This window comes from Melanotaenia boesemani, chromosome 4 (genome assembly GCF_017639745.1).
Source record: "Melanotaenia boesemani isolate fMelBoe1 chromosome 4, fMelBoe1.pri, whole genome shotgun sequence".
In the NCBI taxonomy this organism is placed as follows: Eukaryota; Metazoa; Chordata; class Actinopteri; order Atheriniformes; family Melanotaeniidae; genus Melanotaenia; species Melanotaenia boesemani.
Genome location: NC_055685.1, coordinates 38011247 through 38030876, shown reverse-complemented (window position 1 = coordinate 38030876; position 19630 = coordinate 38011247). Strand labels below are relative to the sequence as shown.

At 40.4% G+C, this 19630-nt stretch overlaps 1 protein-coding gene across 4 annotated transcripts in view; it reads left to right on the top strand.

Annotated features, from left to right (window-relative positions):
• The window catches only part of LOC121638480 (VPS10 domain-containing receptor SorCS1), a 201772-nt gene that overhangs the window by 85251 nt on the left and 96891 nt on the right, over positions 1-19630 (top strand). For all 4 annotated transcript variants that reach the window (XM_041983306.1, XM_041983304.1, XM_041983305.1 and 1 more), the window contains exon 2: positions 7718-7785. In XM_041983306.1, coding sequence (XP_041839240.1) covers positions 7718-7785 — 68 coding nt within the window. The remainder of the gene's footprint in view (positions 1-7717; positions 7786-19630) is intronic.

Here is a 19630-nt window from a genome sequence, read left to right as displayed (position 1 = left end):
ACAATACAACTAAAACCAGAGACAAAGGTTTTTAAATATCCCTCAGGAACAAATATGTCCATCTCTGGATTAGCAAGTCTCACACAAACCTCTCACAGAAATGTAACACATGAAATCATGCTTATTATTTATTACTGCACATAAAAACTGTTCTGGGGAAAACGATAAGATTTCATAGTCAGCATGTGTCCAAGTGAGCAGAGTGGAGAGATATCTCAGGCATGGCTCGGCAGGTGAATGACCCAGCTTTATAGCAAAACAGGTTTGTTGTTAAGCGTTTCATTCATTGTACTTTTCTTCCTGCTATCAGCAGAACAAGTGTCCTTGGATTTCTTTTTGATGATTGTTTTAAGTCTTATCTGTCATTTATGACTACATGCTAAACAGTGATTCACAAGCCTGACATTAGGGGAAACATAAGGTTGTATTATATTCTTACACATATTCTCATATTTCTGCAATCTATAATCTCAGAGGGATGAGGCAAAATACAGGAGGCACAAATCCTGACTACTTCCTGGGTTGGGCTTTCTGCAAACTCTGAAAAACTGATGAAATTAAAAGCTATTAGAAGCTACTAAGAGAAATTATCTCAAAATTATTCTGATTTTCATATCAGACATCAGTGCATCAATGTAAACTATGATTCATCTGATTAAAAACTGATTTTGATAGCTGGCGATCCACATTGGAATATAAAAACACAGATCTGGTTATTATAAGTTATCCGAAGTTCCAAAAAAAAGTTTCAAGCTTTTACAAAGGCTGTAAATTTTCTATTCAGTCAGAAATTTGGCAGTTAGTTATAACAAGTTTAGGCTACAGTACACCATGTACGCGATTTGTTTGTGTTACTGACTGAATGATTTTCTGATCACAAAGTTGATCTGATAAGAGCAAATAAATTAAGATTTCACAATATCTCCAGGATTAGTCATTAACTCTCAGCAACACCTTGCCAACTCCTTGCCCGTTAGTCCATTAGCATTAACTAGCATAAAAAACATTACCTGTTGCTTTAGCATTAACTAGCATAACATGCGTTACCCATTGTGTTATCATTAACTAGCATAACATGCGTTACCCATTGTGTTATCATTAACTAGCATGACAAGCGTTACCCATTGTGTTAGCTTTAACTAGCATAACATGCGTTACCCATTGTGTTATCATTAATTAGCATAAAAAACATTACCTGTTGCCTTAGCATTAACTAGCATAACATGCGTTACCCATTGTGTTAGCATTAACTAGCATAACATGCGTTACCCATTGTGTTAGCATTAACTAGCATAACATGCGTTACCCATTGTGTTATCATTAACTAGCATAACAAGCGTTACCCATTGTGTTAGCATTAACTAGCATAACATGCGTTACCCATTGTGTTAGCATTAACTAGCATAACATGCGGTTACCCATTGTGTTAGCATTAACTAGCATAACAAGCGTTACCTGTTGAAACGGGAACATGGAAACATAGAATTTAGTGTCAGATTAACGACTGTTCACCAAACTTAAGCATGTTTTTGTTGTTGGGAATAAAATCCAGTGTTCCCTCTGCCATGGCCGCAGGTCATTTCTCTGCTCTCTGCCTGGCTGGTGTTCCTCCGGATGTGAACACACCACCATCAGCGGACCAACAGTGTCAATCTCTGCCCTCCTGAGTATCACACAAACAGACACAAACAGCAGTAATCTAATGAAGTAAATGTCTGTCATTTTTTCACTTTTCATTCACTTTTTACCACGATTTATGTTTTTCACTTGTGTTCAAACAGCCAAAACATTCAGCAGCCATTCCAGATTTGACATCTTAAAGAGTCAGATTCTCGGCTCTTCTGCTCTGATATGCACAGAAATGTAAAATCATTGCATTGATTCATCTCGTAAACCATCTTGCTAGTTAGCCATACATAGCACACATAATTTTGTTAATATTTTTTTTCTCATAGTTTCAGTGCAACTTGTGCAAATATCGTGTTAATCCATAATTCTAAATTTTCTCTTAAAATTCCCTTTATGACGTATAAGCAGTAGTAACTTCTGACCAGCAACAAGGTGATGTTGTGTGTAAAAGTTATTTAGCAAAACCTTAAAACTTAAAACCTTAATTAAAAAAAAAATCTGAAAAATAAAATAGTCTTTCCACTTGTGTTAGCAATTCTGTGTAATGAGCACATTATGAGTTTTTATCAAATGCACGTTTGTTACCCCTACGGAGACGGTGATGGACACCAGGTCACGTGCACGCTGCAGCAGTTCATCCGCACACGGCTGAAACCCAAGAGGACGGCTGTTCCAAGCTGGTCACGTGGTATGTCTGTATGCATCTTCGGAACCAGTGAGAAACAGAAAATTAAAAAGGAGAAACTTGATAATGTGCAATAAAATAACTGTCAGCATTCATTAATTGACACGGCCTGCAGCCGCGGTACCAGGAAGCGGACCCAAAAGCAGAACACTCAGACAGCCGGGAGAAAGGTGCGACAATGTTTATTAATGATAAGTGTTGGTAGCTTGATCCAGGTCCGGGCAACTTTCTGTGGAAAGGGCAGAGGGTTATTGCAGGGAAAGGTGCTGGGAAAGGTGCTGGTTGTGTCAGCATTGACAGCGGCTTACTGTTTCTGCGTGAGACTGACTGTGGGGGGTGAACCAGGAGATGTTATCTGTGGATGGTGTTGTGAGCTTGGTTGCAGGCAGGGCGAGCAGGCAGGCAGGTAGCTTGATGTGAGGAGTAGTCCAAAATCCTGGGTGCTGAGGTTAACTGAGGGGATCAAGGTCTTAGTCTGTAGAAAAAATGACAAGGTCAATAATCCAGGAGCAAAGCACAGATAGATCGTAGGTAGAGGCCTGATTACCACGCCTTCATTGAATGACAATCTGGCGAAGACTGGAGCTCCTGCATGACTCTAAATAGCCAAGCTCTTCTCCCCGGCTAACGAGCCCGCTGATGAGCTGCAGGTGGTGTCAATTGAGGCTCCAGCCTCCGCCCTCCGTCCCCATGGCAAACCTGCTCAACCCAACCTGCAAACTCACACACACACACCAGCCATGACATTAATGTTAACATTGCCCGGCACTTATTTTCATTTTCCCCTTTGTATAAACTTTAATAGACTTCAGTTAGTCCCAGAACAAGTTGAACTGGTTGGTTTCCAGATGTCCATCCAGCGACCATACCCTTCTGCAGAAAAGAAAGTTCCTGATGGTTTACCACCCTTTAAAGTGACACCCATCTCTTTGGTCTTGAATTTGTTCAGTACATCAGGAGGCATTCAGTTGTCCCTGTATGGAAAAAATGAGCTTACAGGGGCAGGGCAGATGTGGAAATATAAGTATGCTGAGCAGTATGTCAACGGTGTCAGAAGCCAGGATAAATCAAAGCTTCGCTGTGAGAAAAATAGATTATATCTCACGGGGTACCACATGTATAAGCTCATGCATCTTTGTCTGCATATATCAAATTTTACTTCATGATCATAATTCACAGTCACAAGAAATGGGAAAATTCAAATCAAGCAAAGGGCTCACGTTTTTGAAACCTTGTAAACATGCATTATCACACCTCTGTACTTATAATGCTTCTAAACAGTATATGTCTCAGTGAGGCCTTTCCTCAAGCCTTTTATGTTTTGAAATGCATTTGTAAGTACACACTTGAGAATAAGTCTCTTAATTGCCATAATGTTGATACACTGAATCCATCCAATGGAAATCTGAAAGATTAACAATCAGGTAAAAACAGTAAATGACTGTGAATCGAGGAAAATGCTTGCAGTGAATTCTATGAGTGCAACTTCGTCACAAAGAAAAGGTGACAGGTCTGTGTGGATCTAACAGGCGGCACGTGATACTGCAGCGAAGCATGGTATTCAATATCTATATGCATCTCTGCAACCTTCACATGGAGCCAAAATAATCTGCTCCAATGGCACTGAAATAGCAAAACGCATGTTTTCTCTTATCAACAATATAAGAGAGAAGAAATAAATTGACAGCATTGTGCAGCTTTTCAACAGCATCTGCTTTGTACTGTAATTACAACAGAAAGAAATCAAGCTAAATGAGGCCACAGAAGACTGATTCATTTGCTAGCAAGCAGCCAAGTTTGCTGCAGGATGGTGTGTAATTACCGTGGTAGGGACCTGCACCTTGACAGGCCTTGATCATGTCTCATCTCAATGAAGACATATTATTTTTAGAAAAGTGACAAGTAGCTGAAACTCTGCTTCCCAGGCATGTTTCACTTTTATATTAGCAATAGGCACAAGAGGTGCATTTTCCACAGGAAGATGTGACAGGTTAATCCACAGAGAGGAGCGTCTCTGGCTCAGAGATCCCTCATGAGCATGACAGTTTCGAGCTATCTCCAAATGTTGGCAGGTGAAAACTTGTTTACATCATTATGTGTGTGTGTTTGCACTGTTTCCCTCTCTCCAAGTTTTCATTACAGAATTCATTAACAGATTATAAAGAAACAGTAAAAAAGTTCATTAAATGCCGTGTGTGTGTGTGTGTGTGTGTGTGTGTGTGTGTGTGTGTGTGGCAGCAAACTGCTGTTGTTCCCAACAATGAATGTGCAGCTTGGATTTTTTCTTTTTTTTTCTTTTTGTGGTAATGAAACAGTGCAAAAGGATCTGTCCCCTGGAGAAATCTGGTCTCACATGATTACAAAAATGAGATGTGAGAAAAACAAATAGTTGACGATGCCCTGCAGAACATGAACCCGGCACATTTCTTCGTTTTGGGAGTGTCAGAATGTGTGCTAATACGCTGCATTTCATATTTGTTTGCTTTTTTTGTTCCCCCAGGAATATGGCTAATTGTTTTGTTGTATATGAAGGTTGTGGAATTCTGATCCATGATATTTTCTCTCCTCCATCCAAGGACAATTACCAAACTGTACAGGAGATAACAGTGTTTGCTAACAGCAAAGGCATACTTCAGATTAAAAAGAAGCAAAGGATGATAATCAAATAGCTGAAGCTTTGCACTGACACAGTTGGGGCTGATCCTCACCTCAAGCTGAAGCCTCCCTTTGCATGACTAATACACTGGTAGGGACCTGGAATGGATGAGGGCAATATATATGTCGTATATATCTATATCTATGTATAGAGCGAGAGATATAAATATAATCTAAGCTTGGGAATGAAACAAGCACAGGTCTAAATGTTCTGAATCCTTGTTTTTGGGGGCAGCAGGTCAGAGCTTCAACTGGAGATAACACAAGCAGGGGTCTGTCATATAAACCAGGTCTGCTGACTTTGGATATGTGCATGTTCATGTAAAAGGGGCGGAGCTAACAGTTGACCAATCACGATCGTATATTCCTTACAGGCAAAAATGCAACCCATCTGCTGCAGCAAAGCAAGAAATGCAGACTGTGCAGATGTATACGTAAGCTGATCATATCGCTGTTACATAATTAAAGCGCCCCTTACAATGGTGTGTCTTATTAACACACCATCTTCACTTTGGAAAGTGGTTTATGCTACATCAATAAAACATAGTGGAGAGCATCACTTTAAAGATCTTCATGTTAAAAGGTTTTTAAAGAATGGTTCTGGAGTTCATTTTTGATATCTTGAATCCCACAAAGCGCAGGTGAGGAGTCTTCACACCCCCAGGACAAGCTCGGTTGTCACATCTGAGTGCAGAAAGTGCTGGACTGCAGCTGTAACTGCAACCACATGATAGCAACGTTGTTAGTTTCTTGTTACCTTGACTTAGGAAGGCAGAGACAAGTGTTCCTACTTGGATGTATTTTTTAGACTTTGGAAGCAACAGCGGGTATCAGTGTGGTCTGAAAAATATCAACTCCATCTGGGGGGCCATTTGTTGTTTTATTCAACACGGCTGCTTTATGTAAGCAGAACAATGCTGCATTAATCCAGGAGAGCTTATTTTACTGTTGTATTTTCAGTAGTAAAAGCCCGCAGGCCTAATTGGCACGGCCAGTGAAGGAGCATATGCACTTTCCAGTGGGAGCCCATCTGACAGGACCACTCTGAGATGACTGCCCACATAGTCTCCATATGTGGTAGACAGAAGGGCCTGTACTCACACTACCCTTCAAATAATGAAGCCAAGTCACTGAGCCCATACCTCAGCCTTTTCAGAAGGACTTCATCTAGAGTACTACCTCTCAACGCATGTGCATGCACACGCCGTGAGGGACGTGGAAAATCTTAAATACCCTGTCACTTTCCACTTACATGCACACAAGTGGTTTGTACATGTTAAAAACGTAATAGCACCATTATCCTGACCTTCAGCCTCCTCTCACACGTTGACTCGCAGGAACAAATGACAATGTGATGGGAGAGAGATAGTTACAAGGAATGGGAGAGGGTAAAAGTAAAAGTGAGTGATTACAGAGAACAGGAGAAGCTGTGTGATGCAGGTGTGAATTCAGCCTCCAGCTGGGCAACTAAGCAGACTTGGTCACTCATTATCATGCAAAGGTCTATTCTGGACAGTTAAGGTTATTCATTCCCTTGGCTAATTCTCCCCAAATGCTTGGCTGCTTGCTGAACTTGCTTCTCATCAATGCCCTTTTTTTGTGGCTAGTTTTTATCTGTGTGGTTATTTTCCACAACACATTCCACGGCTCCAGAACCCTGCCAGCCAGGGTCGGTCGAGTGCACCGCATGTTTTGAGTCTTTCTGGGGCTGCAGATGTTAGCGCATACTTAATAAACCTGATCACAGGAGCCCCAACCTCGCAATGTAATTCCGCTACCCAAGGTGCATCTGTTCTGCTTGTACTCACAGGAACCCCATGCTGGTGGAACTGTTTCACAAAGTCACACAAGTCATTCAGTGGCTCAGCTGCACCTCAATGACAGGCGGCGGAGGTATCAAGGCAAGCGGGCCACGGGGAAACTGCTGGGTGCTGCCAGAGTGTAGCATGACTTAAAGGCAACACGTTTTAAACACTAAAACGATCCAACTCAAAGCGAAGCGTCATGTAATAAACATTTACCAATTTTTCTATTTTACTTGCATTCCAAACCTACTCCAGTCAGTAATAGATTGAGTTTTCTTTTATGCTCAGAGTCATATGTAATGTTTCTGCCTCTGTTTTCCCAAAAGACTGACTGACCCACTTCCCACTCCTCCCGCGCACCTTGAAGGCGTTAACGGAATATTTACAGTAGAGTGTTTGGAATCGATGTGAAACGACTAAGTAATGACTAAAACAGATTCTTCTTCTACCATGTTTTCCACTGACATACCCAATCGCAAGAGAAAATGAGTAGCAGTGGTTTCCAGTTCTTACGTAATTGTTGTGTGTTCCTCACATTGACCCACAGACCCATGAACTGCAGCGATTAACCCCCTAACCGCCAGCGTAGCAATATTCACCAAGCAGCATTAATTTACTGTATACCTTGATCTCTAACCACTTCCAAATTCATTCTTAAATTCTCAAAGTTTAACATTTTCTTTGAAATACTCTGTTCCTAAAAGTGTCATCATCCAGACAAAGCCTAACCAACACCAGTTACCGGGGTCCCCAGAGACCCTGGAAGACCTCTACTTCAGACTTCACACAGAGCTCTAAAAAACAGCTTCAGTTTGATGCAACTATGAGATAAAAAGAGTTTCCAAAGACTAAAATTTGCCTTTAACCCCCAGTTTTTTTCCTTTCTAAAAATCAATGTGGCCTGAGTTTGTATCCTGATTGCAGTACTTGTTTTGTTTTGCAGGTGATTCTGATGTTGACCAAACTGTTTGACTTCAACCTGAACAGTGTGACGGAGAGTTCGTTATGGAGGTAAGCTTATCGCATCACATGAGCTCATGACATTTCCACAAAGGAACCACTCAGCAGCTAATAGTTTGGAGAAAAAAATATACTTAGAGGTCAGCCGGATGTGGCTCCACAGTTGATAATTAGTTGATTAAAAAAAGGTTTCAGGGTCTCACAAGCATCTTGCAATGTATAAGTAGAACAGAAATTAATATTTAAAAAAAAAATATATATATATATATATCAGCATTTTCTCACTGTTTTCTCTACCTCATGACTTAAAAGAGAGAGGTTTCACTGGGAATAAATAAATCAATAACTAAATAAATGTGTGGGAAAGCGGCGAAAAGGTTGAAAGCATTTTGTTGAAATACATCTTTCTATTAATGGTGAATTAGGAGGATATTTTGGAAGAGAAATCCAAGTGATTCATAAAACACAGATTTGCACCAAGTTACTGTGTATGATCAGATTTTCTGCTAAATCCAATCCACTTTATTTATCAAATACATTTTAAAAAACAAAAACGTGTCTCCAAAGTGCTGCACATCAATAAATTGCTGTAATCAACAATGAATTTGTGTAATGGCAGTCAGTTCATACACTTTGGAAGATTGAGACACATTCACATGATTTTTGTCAAATTTCCTCGAACCAAACTATAGAGCTTCTTAGGAAACGGCTCATGGACAAGTTCTGCTATTGACTTTAAGATTTAAAATATTTTTCTGTGGTCCTTTTTCTTCAGTGACACCTCCAAGCTCAAGCCTTCACATGCAGATATATTAAATGTACCGTTACATGATTTGACTGAGCTCATAGTGAGGATGCTGCTTCATGTCTCACATGATGCTACAACATTACGCTCGTAATGAAGCCTCCACTACCAGCGCTTCACCGGCAGCTTTAAAAACCCGATGCCTTGAGAAAACAGACAACTCTTGTAATGGAAGGATGATTAAAGGTGCACGCAGAAAAGCCTGACAGAAAAACAGATGATTCACATTTTCAGTTTTTGAGTTCAGGGCATTCGTGGACCGTTTACATCCAGGAAGACGAACAGATGAGGAGCAGATTCTGGATCCTGGTTCAACTGCTCCGGGGGAGTTTGAACCCTAAACCCGGCACTTAGTTGCTTGGTGTAGTCTCAAACAACAGCATGAACAGGGACGTTTCTAGGATTTAAAGAAGGAGAAGCTTAGCCCTCAAGAGATGACATACAAAGTTGCCCCTATCAGCCAGAGGTGAAATCATGATGACAATGAGTTAAAAGCAACAGTAAAGAACAGTTTCTGTAATGATTTCCAGTTATTGTGATATTATTTTAGACACAAAGCTTGGACAATGGGAGGAAGTAATTTATGCTTTAGCGAGAACATGCAAAGTATTGCAAGCTGATCAGGAACCTTCCTGCTGTGATGCAGCTAACCACTGAGCAGCCCGTCACAGGCCACCATGTCTGCTCTGTAGACCGATTCAACCAGGAATCTAACCACCGAGCAGCCCGTCACAGGCCACCATGTCTGCTCTGTAGACCGATTCAACCAGGAATCTAACCACTGAGCAGCCCGTCACAGGCCGCCATGTCTGCTCTGTAGACCGATTCAACCAGGAATCTAACCACCGAGCAGCCCGTCACAGGCCACCATGTCTGCTCTGTAGACCGATTCAACCAGGAATCTAACCACCGAGCAGCCCGTCACAGGCCACCATGTCTGCTCTGTAGACCGATTCAACCAGGAATCTAACCACCGAACAGCCCGTCACAGGCCACCATGTCTGCTCTGCAGACCGATCCAACCGGGAATCTAACCACCGAGCAGCCCGTCACAGGCCACCATGTCTGCTCTGCAGACCGATCCAACCGGGAATCTAACCACCGAACAGCCCGTCACAGGCCACCATGCCTGCTCTGCAGACCGATCCAACCGGGAATCTAACCACCGAACAGCCCGTCACAGGCCACCATGTCTGCTCTGCAGACCGATTCAACCAGGAGATGATTTTACTCTGTAGATTTACTTTCATTTAGAATAAAAGAGAATAACCCAGAGAGAATTTAAGTTCATGGTGAACTCTGACCATATTTAAATGCAGAAAAGCATCAATCCTCTTATTTGTTCCTTTTAAATTCCAAACTTTTCTGGTCCGTCTTCAGCTTCATCATCGCCACAGAAACAAAATTACAGTAAAAGTGGTTTTCATCACAATTAAGTAATACTGTGTTTTTTTCTTTTTCTTTTTTTATGGCTCAAAAAAAGACATTTTAGGGTGCACCACCCCTTTAAGCTTCCCAGGCCCATCTCAGCAGATGTCTTTGTCCCTGTCCTGTCTGTCTAGAAACAGGTGACCAAAGTGATGTAATAATAATTATTAATTATTTATTAATTGTTAAGACTTCTTTTCTTTTTTATTGATAATAACAGCTAGAGAAGAAACTGGTCTCCCCATTTTCAGAGCTAACCAACAATAAAAGAACTCAACATCATGCTAAGACTTTAACTTTACAGCTGGAGTTAGTACTTACTTTTATTCTTTAAAAAGACTTCCTGTATATCCATTTAGATCACAGACCCATGGTGTTACATGCAGGTGCAGCTTCAGTCCAGTAAAAAGGTGAGAATAAAAACTGGGGTGGGGATAACTGATCGGATTTGAAATGGGAAACTTCACTGTGCTGCGTTCTAGAGATTAATGAGCACTGCTCAAACCATCACTAACACCTTAATCATTAGAGCAAATAATGAAAATATAAGTTTATGATTCCTCAAGACCCCCTAAAATAAGCCTAATAACACCAATGAGCATGAGGCACAGTTAAAAACTTTTTACACTCATCCAATCATGTGAGGAGCACATGCAAGGATCTGTCACTGGGGAAGGTTGCAGGCTCTGGAAGCTTCCGTTTACCATCAATATTGTAAAGAAAAAGAGGATCCAGACTCCAGACACAAAGGCAGATAAAATCCTAACTCCAAGTGAAAGAGGCAGGCATGGAGCAAAATCCACAAACATGCCGTAAAACAGAAGGAAATATAGAGCTGCACTTATTTTAGCCACTCACGAATCATTCACATGAACAGGAGAACAGTTTGGGGGCAACAAGAATCAGAATTATTTAGAAAATTTTGTGGTTAAAAAATGGCTCATTATGCCCTCTACAGGGTAAAACCAGGTTATGTTTTTCGTGACATAGAGAGGTTATCTACATAACGAGAAAATTTAAAAAACCAATAGCCCCACCCTCCAGATGCAGGTAGGCAGGTTCTCACCTTGCAGGCATAGAAAGCCACGCCCACCAACGCATATGAAGGGATGTGAGCTTATCTGATGTAGATCTGCTAGTTTCAGACTTCAGTTCTTTCAGAGTTTCTGATGAAATATTCCTGCAACGAGACGGATTTGGGCTTCTGAGAGTGTGAAAGTAACACCGGACTTTATTCTTTACCTGCTGATCCTCATCTGACGACAGACAGCAGCTCAAATCGTAGCAGCAGCAACTTCCAGCAGCTCTTCCTGCAGCTGCCACAACCTGCCGCGAGTCTCCACAGCTTTCCAGAGCTGCTGGAGCTGCTGACAGGCAGCTAACAGTGCTAACAGCCCAGACTGATTCAGGACCGCCTGATTCATGTGTAGCAGAGGAGATTCAAGAGGGGAAAGTCTCCCACCTCAAAGACGCTGCTGTGGCGTAGCTGCTTTGTGAATCTTGCTTTTCATCTTGCCAATGAGCTGAGCTGCTGTCTATCAATCATTTCTGCCTGCATGTCCTGACCCACCCACTCTCCGCCCCCCCTGATCACCCCACACCGCCCACCCAGACCCTTGCATTTTCTGGCATTTCTCAAATTTGTAAGTGGGTGGAGTTACGCTAAAAATAGGGGATGTAGTTACACTTTAAGTAACAGAGCACAGCTGTGACAGGCTACAGAAACAGGAAGTAGAGCCAGCACAGAAAAACAAAGAACAAATATATCAAGCAGGAAGTATAAGTCAGGAAGTATAAGTACAAATGGGCCATTGCAAGTAGAACTCAACAGTTACTGTCTTCCTCAAGTTTTGCTTTTTTTAATTTTTCTTTTACTTCTATATAAAATAATAATAATAATAATAATAACAATTTAAGAATCTGAGACATTCAGGAGAATCTTGGAGTACAGTAAATCTCTTTATTCAAGAGGTGAAAGTGAAATTTGTTCCAAAAATACTCAAACGCCTCAACACAGATGAAGCACAATAAAGCTGCATCAGCACCACGAGGCCTCTTCACACAGGCAGCCGTCGAAAAATGGTGGCAGGCGGCGTTTCAGTACCAGACAGAGCCTGCTGCTGCCACACGGACCTCCTGGGTGGATTCGCTGTTCCTCATTCTCTGTAGTTTTCAGAACAGTGAGCAGGAACTGATCAGATGCTTCCTAATCATCATGTTACATCACCACTGATAGCTGGAGATAAACTGCAGAGTTTCTGTAAACTGTGGCAACTTACTTTTTTATGCAAGTTAACAGAAGGGCTGAAAGACACAATGGCAAGGTAAGACTATTTATATAGCACATTTCATACATAAAAATTTAAATGTTGTACATGATCAGAAGAAACAGATGAGAGAATACATACCAGGAATGATATACGACACAAATAGATATCACCAGGAAATGCATCATCATCATCATCGTCACCATCATCATCATAATCAAGAAAGTAGTTTTAAAAAATCAAAGACTTTAGCTTAATTATAAGCAGGTTTTCTGGTAGTTTGTTCCCGATATTAGGAGCAGAAAACTAAATTGGCAAATTTGACCAAGATGATCTTGGAAGTCTTGGCGTCTCATATGGAGTCAACAGATCACAGACGTTTGACTAGTTTGGACCAGAACCAGAAACATTCAGAGCCTTTTACACCAACAATAACATTATAAAACCAAGATGTAAGAACCAGAGTGATATGTTCCCTTTTTGTGGTTTTTGTGATGAGACGAGCAGCATCTGGATTAGTTGCAGACGTCTTGGTTATATTTTTAGATAAACCTGTAAAAACTTAATTACAGTATCATGACTGCTGAAAACAGGTGATGACGTTTTTCTAAATCATGTTGAACCATCAGTCCTCTTATTCTAGATAGCTAATCCACCTTTAAAAGGCTGATTTGTTTCCTGCATTAATATGCTGTTAACATTTAGCTCAGAGTCTATAATGACTCCAAGATTTCAGGACTGATCCATTGGTTTTAACATTTCTGACTAAAGCTGGACACTTGTCTTTGGACATTTTGTTCCAAAAATAATCACTTAATATTAAGATATCTTCACTTCGCTGGAGTGTCATCGACACAATCATATTCAGATATTCAGTTTGTTTCCATGATTCAAGCTATTGGGGGCATGTTAATTACAAACAGTTGGGGTCCCTTACAGGAGCCTTGGGGAACTAGTAAGCTAGTATGTCTTGATTTAACGGATGTACAAATTACAATAATCTGGATTACTTTTTAAACATATCAATATGAAGTTCTTAGTCTTTACATGCACGTTTGAAGTAGGCACACATCCTCAGTGGTCCATGTAAGTTCAAGCCCTTTTTGTTTTTCTTATAAAATGAAAAATGAGGATAAAAGGAGAAAAAAAAAACTGTTGTGTTCATTTTAGTTTCCTAAACTAAAAAAAAAGAAAATATACCGTTTTCTGTTTTTTTTTTCTTTTTCTCAGAAATTAGAACAAATAAGTGCTTTTGTTTGATTTCTGTGTAAAAGTGTGTAATGTTAACTGAATACCTGCTTGGTATGGATGCAGGTAAAAACCAAACCACACATGGAGCAGAGATAACTTCCAGGTCTTTGCTTGTTATCTGCTTTTTCTGTCTTTGTTTTGAGCACAAAATCGGAAAAAAATGGTTCATTATCCAGTTTTCATTTTGGAAAGACAAGTGTTTTTCTGTGTTTCCATTTCAAAGGAAAAAAAACCTAACAGCCTGAAAGTGCACGGACTCTCAGTGTCTGAATAGTGAAATGAGATATTCACCCATGCTTTCAGAGAGGAGTGTGGATATCAGCGATAAACACCCTGTCTACATCAGTGGAGCTGAGGTGGAGCAGATACACAGTTCTTGGAAACAAACATCACAGGATCTGTCATGGCCATCAAACATCTCCACCCTGGTTAAGAGAACTCAGTAATGACTGTATTTTCAAAGCGGGGAAAACTTTATACAGAGAAGCAGCAGAAGTAGCAGAAGGAGTTGAAAGTTCTGCAGGGGGCGAGAAGATCATTGTTAAACGTCTGCGTTGAGGTGCCTGCTCAGAGCCAAAAAGAGTCCAGAACATGAATCCACCCACAGCTTGTTCCCCCTCCTGCTCGCCCACCAGACTACAAAATTCACTATAACCATTTATATTTCTCACTTGACAAATAATTAATGTTCATACCTTTTTCCTAGCTGGTGCTTGTTAAACAACATTTTAGATTTCAGGACATCAAATACTGCTGCTGTAATCAAACCCCAACATCCCAAGTCAAGGTGGTCTGGTAGTTTCACTTGAAGGTTAGGTCACATCTCTTCAGTCCAAAGAAAACTTCATCAATTAAACAACAGCAGAATTTTATTCTGTTACTTTTGTGTGTTGCTGCAGTGGAAACAATGTGCAATAAAATGAGTTTGCATGACCCAGATATTGAACTATTGATTCAACAGCAGCTGTTAACAACATGTTAACCTCTTCAAGAGCCCCATGTACGGGAGGCAGCATGAGATCCACGTACAGACTATGTTTGCAGCAATGCTAACATGTAGCATAGCAACACAATGAGGAGAAACTCAGTTAAAGGCATACCAAGCTTTGCCATCCAAACCAAACACAGTTCAAACCCTAAGCAATCTCCTAGGAATGTAATAAAAACATAACAGCTCTGTCCACTTCAGAGCTTTTAATCAGATGAGTTCAATATGACTTTAGTCCACCCTTTGCAGCTATACCCGGTTTAATTCTTCTGGGAAGGCTTTCCACATGTTTAGGAGTGTTTATAGGAATTTTTGACATTTCTCCAGGAGCTCATTTGTGAGGTCAGACACTGATGTTGGACGACAAGGCCGGGCCCTCAGCCTTCGCTCTAATTCCTTCCAAAGGTGTTCTATCGGGTTGAGGTCAGGACTCTGTGCAGACCAATCAAGTTCACCCACACCAAACGCCTCATGCAGGTCTTTATGCACCGTCATGTTCGAACAGGAACGAGCAGTTCCCAAACTGTTCTCACAAAGTTGGGAGCATGGAATTGTCCAAAATCTCTTGGTCTGCTGAAGCATTCACAGTTCCTTTCTGGAACTAAAGGGCCAAGCTCAGCTCCTGACAATCAACCCCAAACCATAATCCCCCTCCACCAAACTTTACACTCGGCATAATGCAGTCAGATAAGTACTGTTGTCCTGGCAACCGCCATACCCATGGGTTCTCTCCACCACTGCATCCAACACTTCACATTGCTTTTGGAGATGTATGGCTTGGCTGCAGCTGCTCGGCCATGGAAACCCAATATTCAGGATAATAACCCGTGGATACCCATCAGATTGTCACCTAATTGAAACTATCCAAGAGTTAGTCAGGTTTCATTCAAAATAATCTGATGATGTAAAAAAATCCTTCAAAAGGATGTAATTAGAGAGCAAAACTTTCATTGTGTACCAGAGTTAAATCAGTGAAATTATGACAAAGATATTAAAAATAAAAAATTCTTTCTCCATTTTATGTTGTTGCTTCTGAACCAGAAAAGTCCTACAGACAACAGGTCAGGAGTTGTAGGATATGTACGAATATATGTGCTTTATTTAACGTAAGAAATCAAACAAACCATTTGCTAGAGCAGCCTGACCAGTTCATTTAATGAAATTACAATAAAAATCTCTATTTTTTTCTGCATTAGAAAACAGGACTTTTATTTAGTTTTTTTTTTAATTTTTTGTTCTGGAACCAGAAAAGTCGTGCAGATCCTAAGACAAAGTTTCACTTAACAATCCCCCGATTTCTCTGGTCCCAGCATGTAATTGCAGGTGTTTTGGCAAGGCTGTGGAATTATAGCTGTCTTGTTAACATTTCTGATTATAGGATGGAAATCAACCACTGACTGACACAAATTTAAGAAACATGATGAACCTAATTTGTATTTGTTCATTTGTTTTAATTTGACTTTGACTCAGAAACTGTAATAAAACCTGAAACAAGTCCATTTTGCAGAATTGCACCATTGACAGATTTATGCTAACGTACTCATGTTCTTCAATCTGTGTTAAAATTCATATCCGGTTTGTATTGGTTTGTCTTTCTTACACTTGTTGTCATAGAAGTTCTGGTTGATAAATAAAACATAAATACAGTGAATCTTCATTTTACAGAACAATTGTTGCGTCTGTAGTGAGGTGTTTGACAATTCCTGTCTTAAAATCTACTATCTACGCTTTGAACCTCGTCTTTTTAAAACACTCACGAAGCTTCAGCTTGGAGAGTGGAGGTGTGCCATCCAATGTGACAGGCAGGAATATGACGGAATGGCTTTGCGGATGTGGAGGGAAGGAAAGGTATGATTTAGTCTGCTACTCAAATGATATACTGCGTGAGCGTGCAGAGTTTCATAAATTCATCCTGGAACAGTCATGGCAGCTGCTGCTTGTCCGGCGTCTGAAGCAGAGCTGCTGCTGCTGCTGTTTTCTGCACACTGATGCAGTTAACTATTCTGAGATGCAAGCCTCTCTCTTCCCCCAAACTGTGATTAATCAAATTCCCCACAGAGGATGTAAACGCTGTCTAGTAGCTGCCTATCAATGTATAGTAGACTCTGGAAGATATGAATGCAACTGTCTAATAAGCCTTTTAATATGCAGCTGTGGACAGAATTCTAATCTGTTCCTGGGAGAGTAAGGAGTGGGTTCGAATCAGGCGTTTGGCCAAGTTTGTGTCTGCATGAATGTTTTAATAGCTCAGATGTCCTTCTAATATAACCAGAATCAATTTTCTTCAGTGAGCCATGTAAGTGTAACAGAACTTGTACAATTCTTGTGTCCTCAGATCGTCTCATTTTCTCTGGTTTAAGCCAACATGTAGACAGGCTGCTGTGGGTTTAACATCCTCATGATGTGCATCTATCTGATCAGAGCTGCATTTCAACCACCGAGATGGAGTAACAAGGCCGGCGAGTTTCAGTCAGAATTATCGTCCTTGAGAAACTGTCATTTTTCACTTAATGCAGCTTTCATCTTCCTGGGATGTGCAGGGCCTGCCCATTTACTGCTCCGTGGTTAAAGTTGCTGCACACTAAAAATACGTCACTGGGCCTTAAATCAAGTTATTCTGTGACAGGGGCTGATCAATAGCCTCATGATGTTATTCTCCAACAGTCCTAGACTTTGAAGATTTCTGATAAATTATACTGGATTCATGCATTAGATGGTGAAGCATTTGCTCACCATGGAAACCAGCCCAAAGTGAAGGAGACCAAATGGACAAAATGCCATGAATATCTCTGTCTATTTTCATGGCTGGTTGTAAACGGGAAGCGTGACGCTCTCTGAAAATGGTGAACCCTTTAAACAAGGACAGCCGCCTGGAAGGTGGAAAAAAATAATAAATAAATAAATAATGGGTCGATGTGAGTGATTGCTTTATTTGAAGTACAACGAGGCTTTCAGCAGCGTCTGCACAGCATTTTTACGATTTGCATGCTTTGGGCTTTTTCTCCATCTTCATGTGAAATGAGAATCACTCCTTGATTGAGCTTCAGACCTCCTCAAACAAATTAGACCTGACAGCTCAGATAAGTCGCTCCAACTTTCAGAGAGAGTCTCACACACTAAAATCTGAAACCAGCACAAATTTCACATTACCGCTGACCAGCTTCTGAATATTTCAGGACTACTTTCAGGACGGTCTGGATTTCCCGGGATGTAAGTAGTTTATAACCCTGTAATGTGTAAAGATAATGAAGAAGTGTCTGAAATAATCCACCTCCTCGGCTCCATGATGAAGATCCTGTGCAACAAAGAACCCAAAACATGCAACTTCCCTAAAGATAACTACATCAATACCACCGATGTTTTCTAATGTTTAAATGTATAGATAGAGGAAGAATTTTACACAGAAATGCTCAGTTATCACGGCCGTGTGCACAAGAAGCCGCTCCCTCATGAGGATTTTCCTGTTTGCAGCACTTGTGGAGCAGAAATGCTTTAGAGACTAATTAAAAGCCTGAATGATCTCTTCCTGGATGTGTTGGGATAGAGGAGACATCTGGTAAATATGACGCAGTTTCATTAATTTAACGATAATCTGAACCAGCTTCGCTGTGTTTGTGTGTTTATGGGTTAATTAGATGCTCGACTTGAGGCGTCTGACAACATATAAACTATATTTTCATGTTCTACTCAGTTACTACATGCAGAATAATGAGATAGTGCTTGTAAAGTGTTTAATCTTCATCATCATCAGATTTTATGTGAATTTATAATAAAGAGGAAAACATATTTAATAATGTGTGTAATCAGTGCCGCCACAACCGGGATATAAAGTACACACACACGTGCATTAGATAATCATAAATTTATTTTATTTACAGACTGAAAATTTTTAAAATCGTTTAAAAAGTGTTGAATCCTAAGATGTTTTGGTCTCTTTAAAAATATTCTCAGCTTTCTTACAAGCAATTTGCAGCCTCTGTCTTTTAAATGGACTTTACTGTAATGTAGACATCGATCTTGTGACATTATTAATAGATATCTTCATCTGTTTTTGTTCTAGAAGAAAACAAGCAATTTAACTGAACTTACTGAATATCCAAAATGTATCAGACACTTTAAAATCCAGAAATTATATTTATTGTCTTTACGATACGGTTTATGACACTTGTACTAGGATTATATTTGAAATCATAATTAAAAATGACTTTCTCCTAGCAGTGATATGGTTTATATTATTATTAATCATTGTTATGTTTAGCAGCCTAGTCTGTTTCCCTTTTCACCTTTCATTTCTGTTGTTTAGTCTCTTTACCCCCATCCTTTCTACTCTTCCTCTTTCACTCTTTTTTCTGTCAGGTTCACCGTTAATATATCAGTTTATGACAAAGCAAAAATTTAAAACACAAATATAATAATTAAAAAATGATTTAAAGTCTCAAGGGCAGGCTTATTTAAAAGATGCCCACCTTGGCAGAATAAATCTGTCTGGCACAATTTGGCACACGGATCACCGTTCAGCATGTCATGATGCTGGACAGGACTGAGTTAAAAAAGAAGAAAAATAATAAATTATGATTAAGTTTACATGCAGAGCAAATAGAACTGAGCTGCAGTCGACCAACATGGAAAAACTTGGACGTCGATGTGTGGGTGTTGAAAGCATTGGGGATTAATACCCTTCATGACAAATCCTGCATTGTTCCTGCTCCTGGAAGTACACATTTTGTTGTTTTATAGCGTTGTTTGGTGTGATGAACTGCGACTGGCTTTTCCTTCTATCATGATCAGGATTATTTGCGTGAGCCCCGTCTGTGTTGTTGTCATCAGAAAGATTGCTGGGACATCCTGCTGAATGGCGCTTACACATGAGCGTCAGTTAAAATTAGCTTCTTGTTGGCTTCTTGCTTAGCAACCACAATCTTGACTAGTAAACCAAGACAGCAGCTATGGGTCTTCTTTTATGTTAGGGACGGGGCTATCTGAATTCTCTTTTGGATGAAGGGGAAGAGGTAAGGGTGAGGGCCTCACAACCCTTCAAAGACAGCCCAGGACCACACTTCAAACAATGGGGTATAAAAAGTTTCCCGACAGATGCTGGATACATCAGCAAAGGTGGCGACAGAAGGAAAACGAAACAGCCATAAATGTATATTTTGC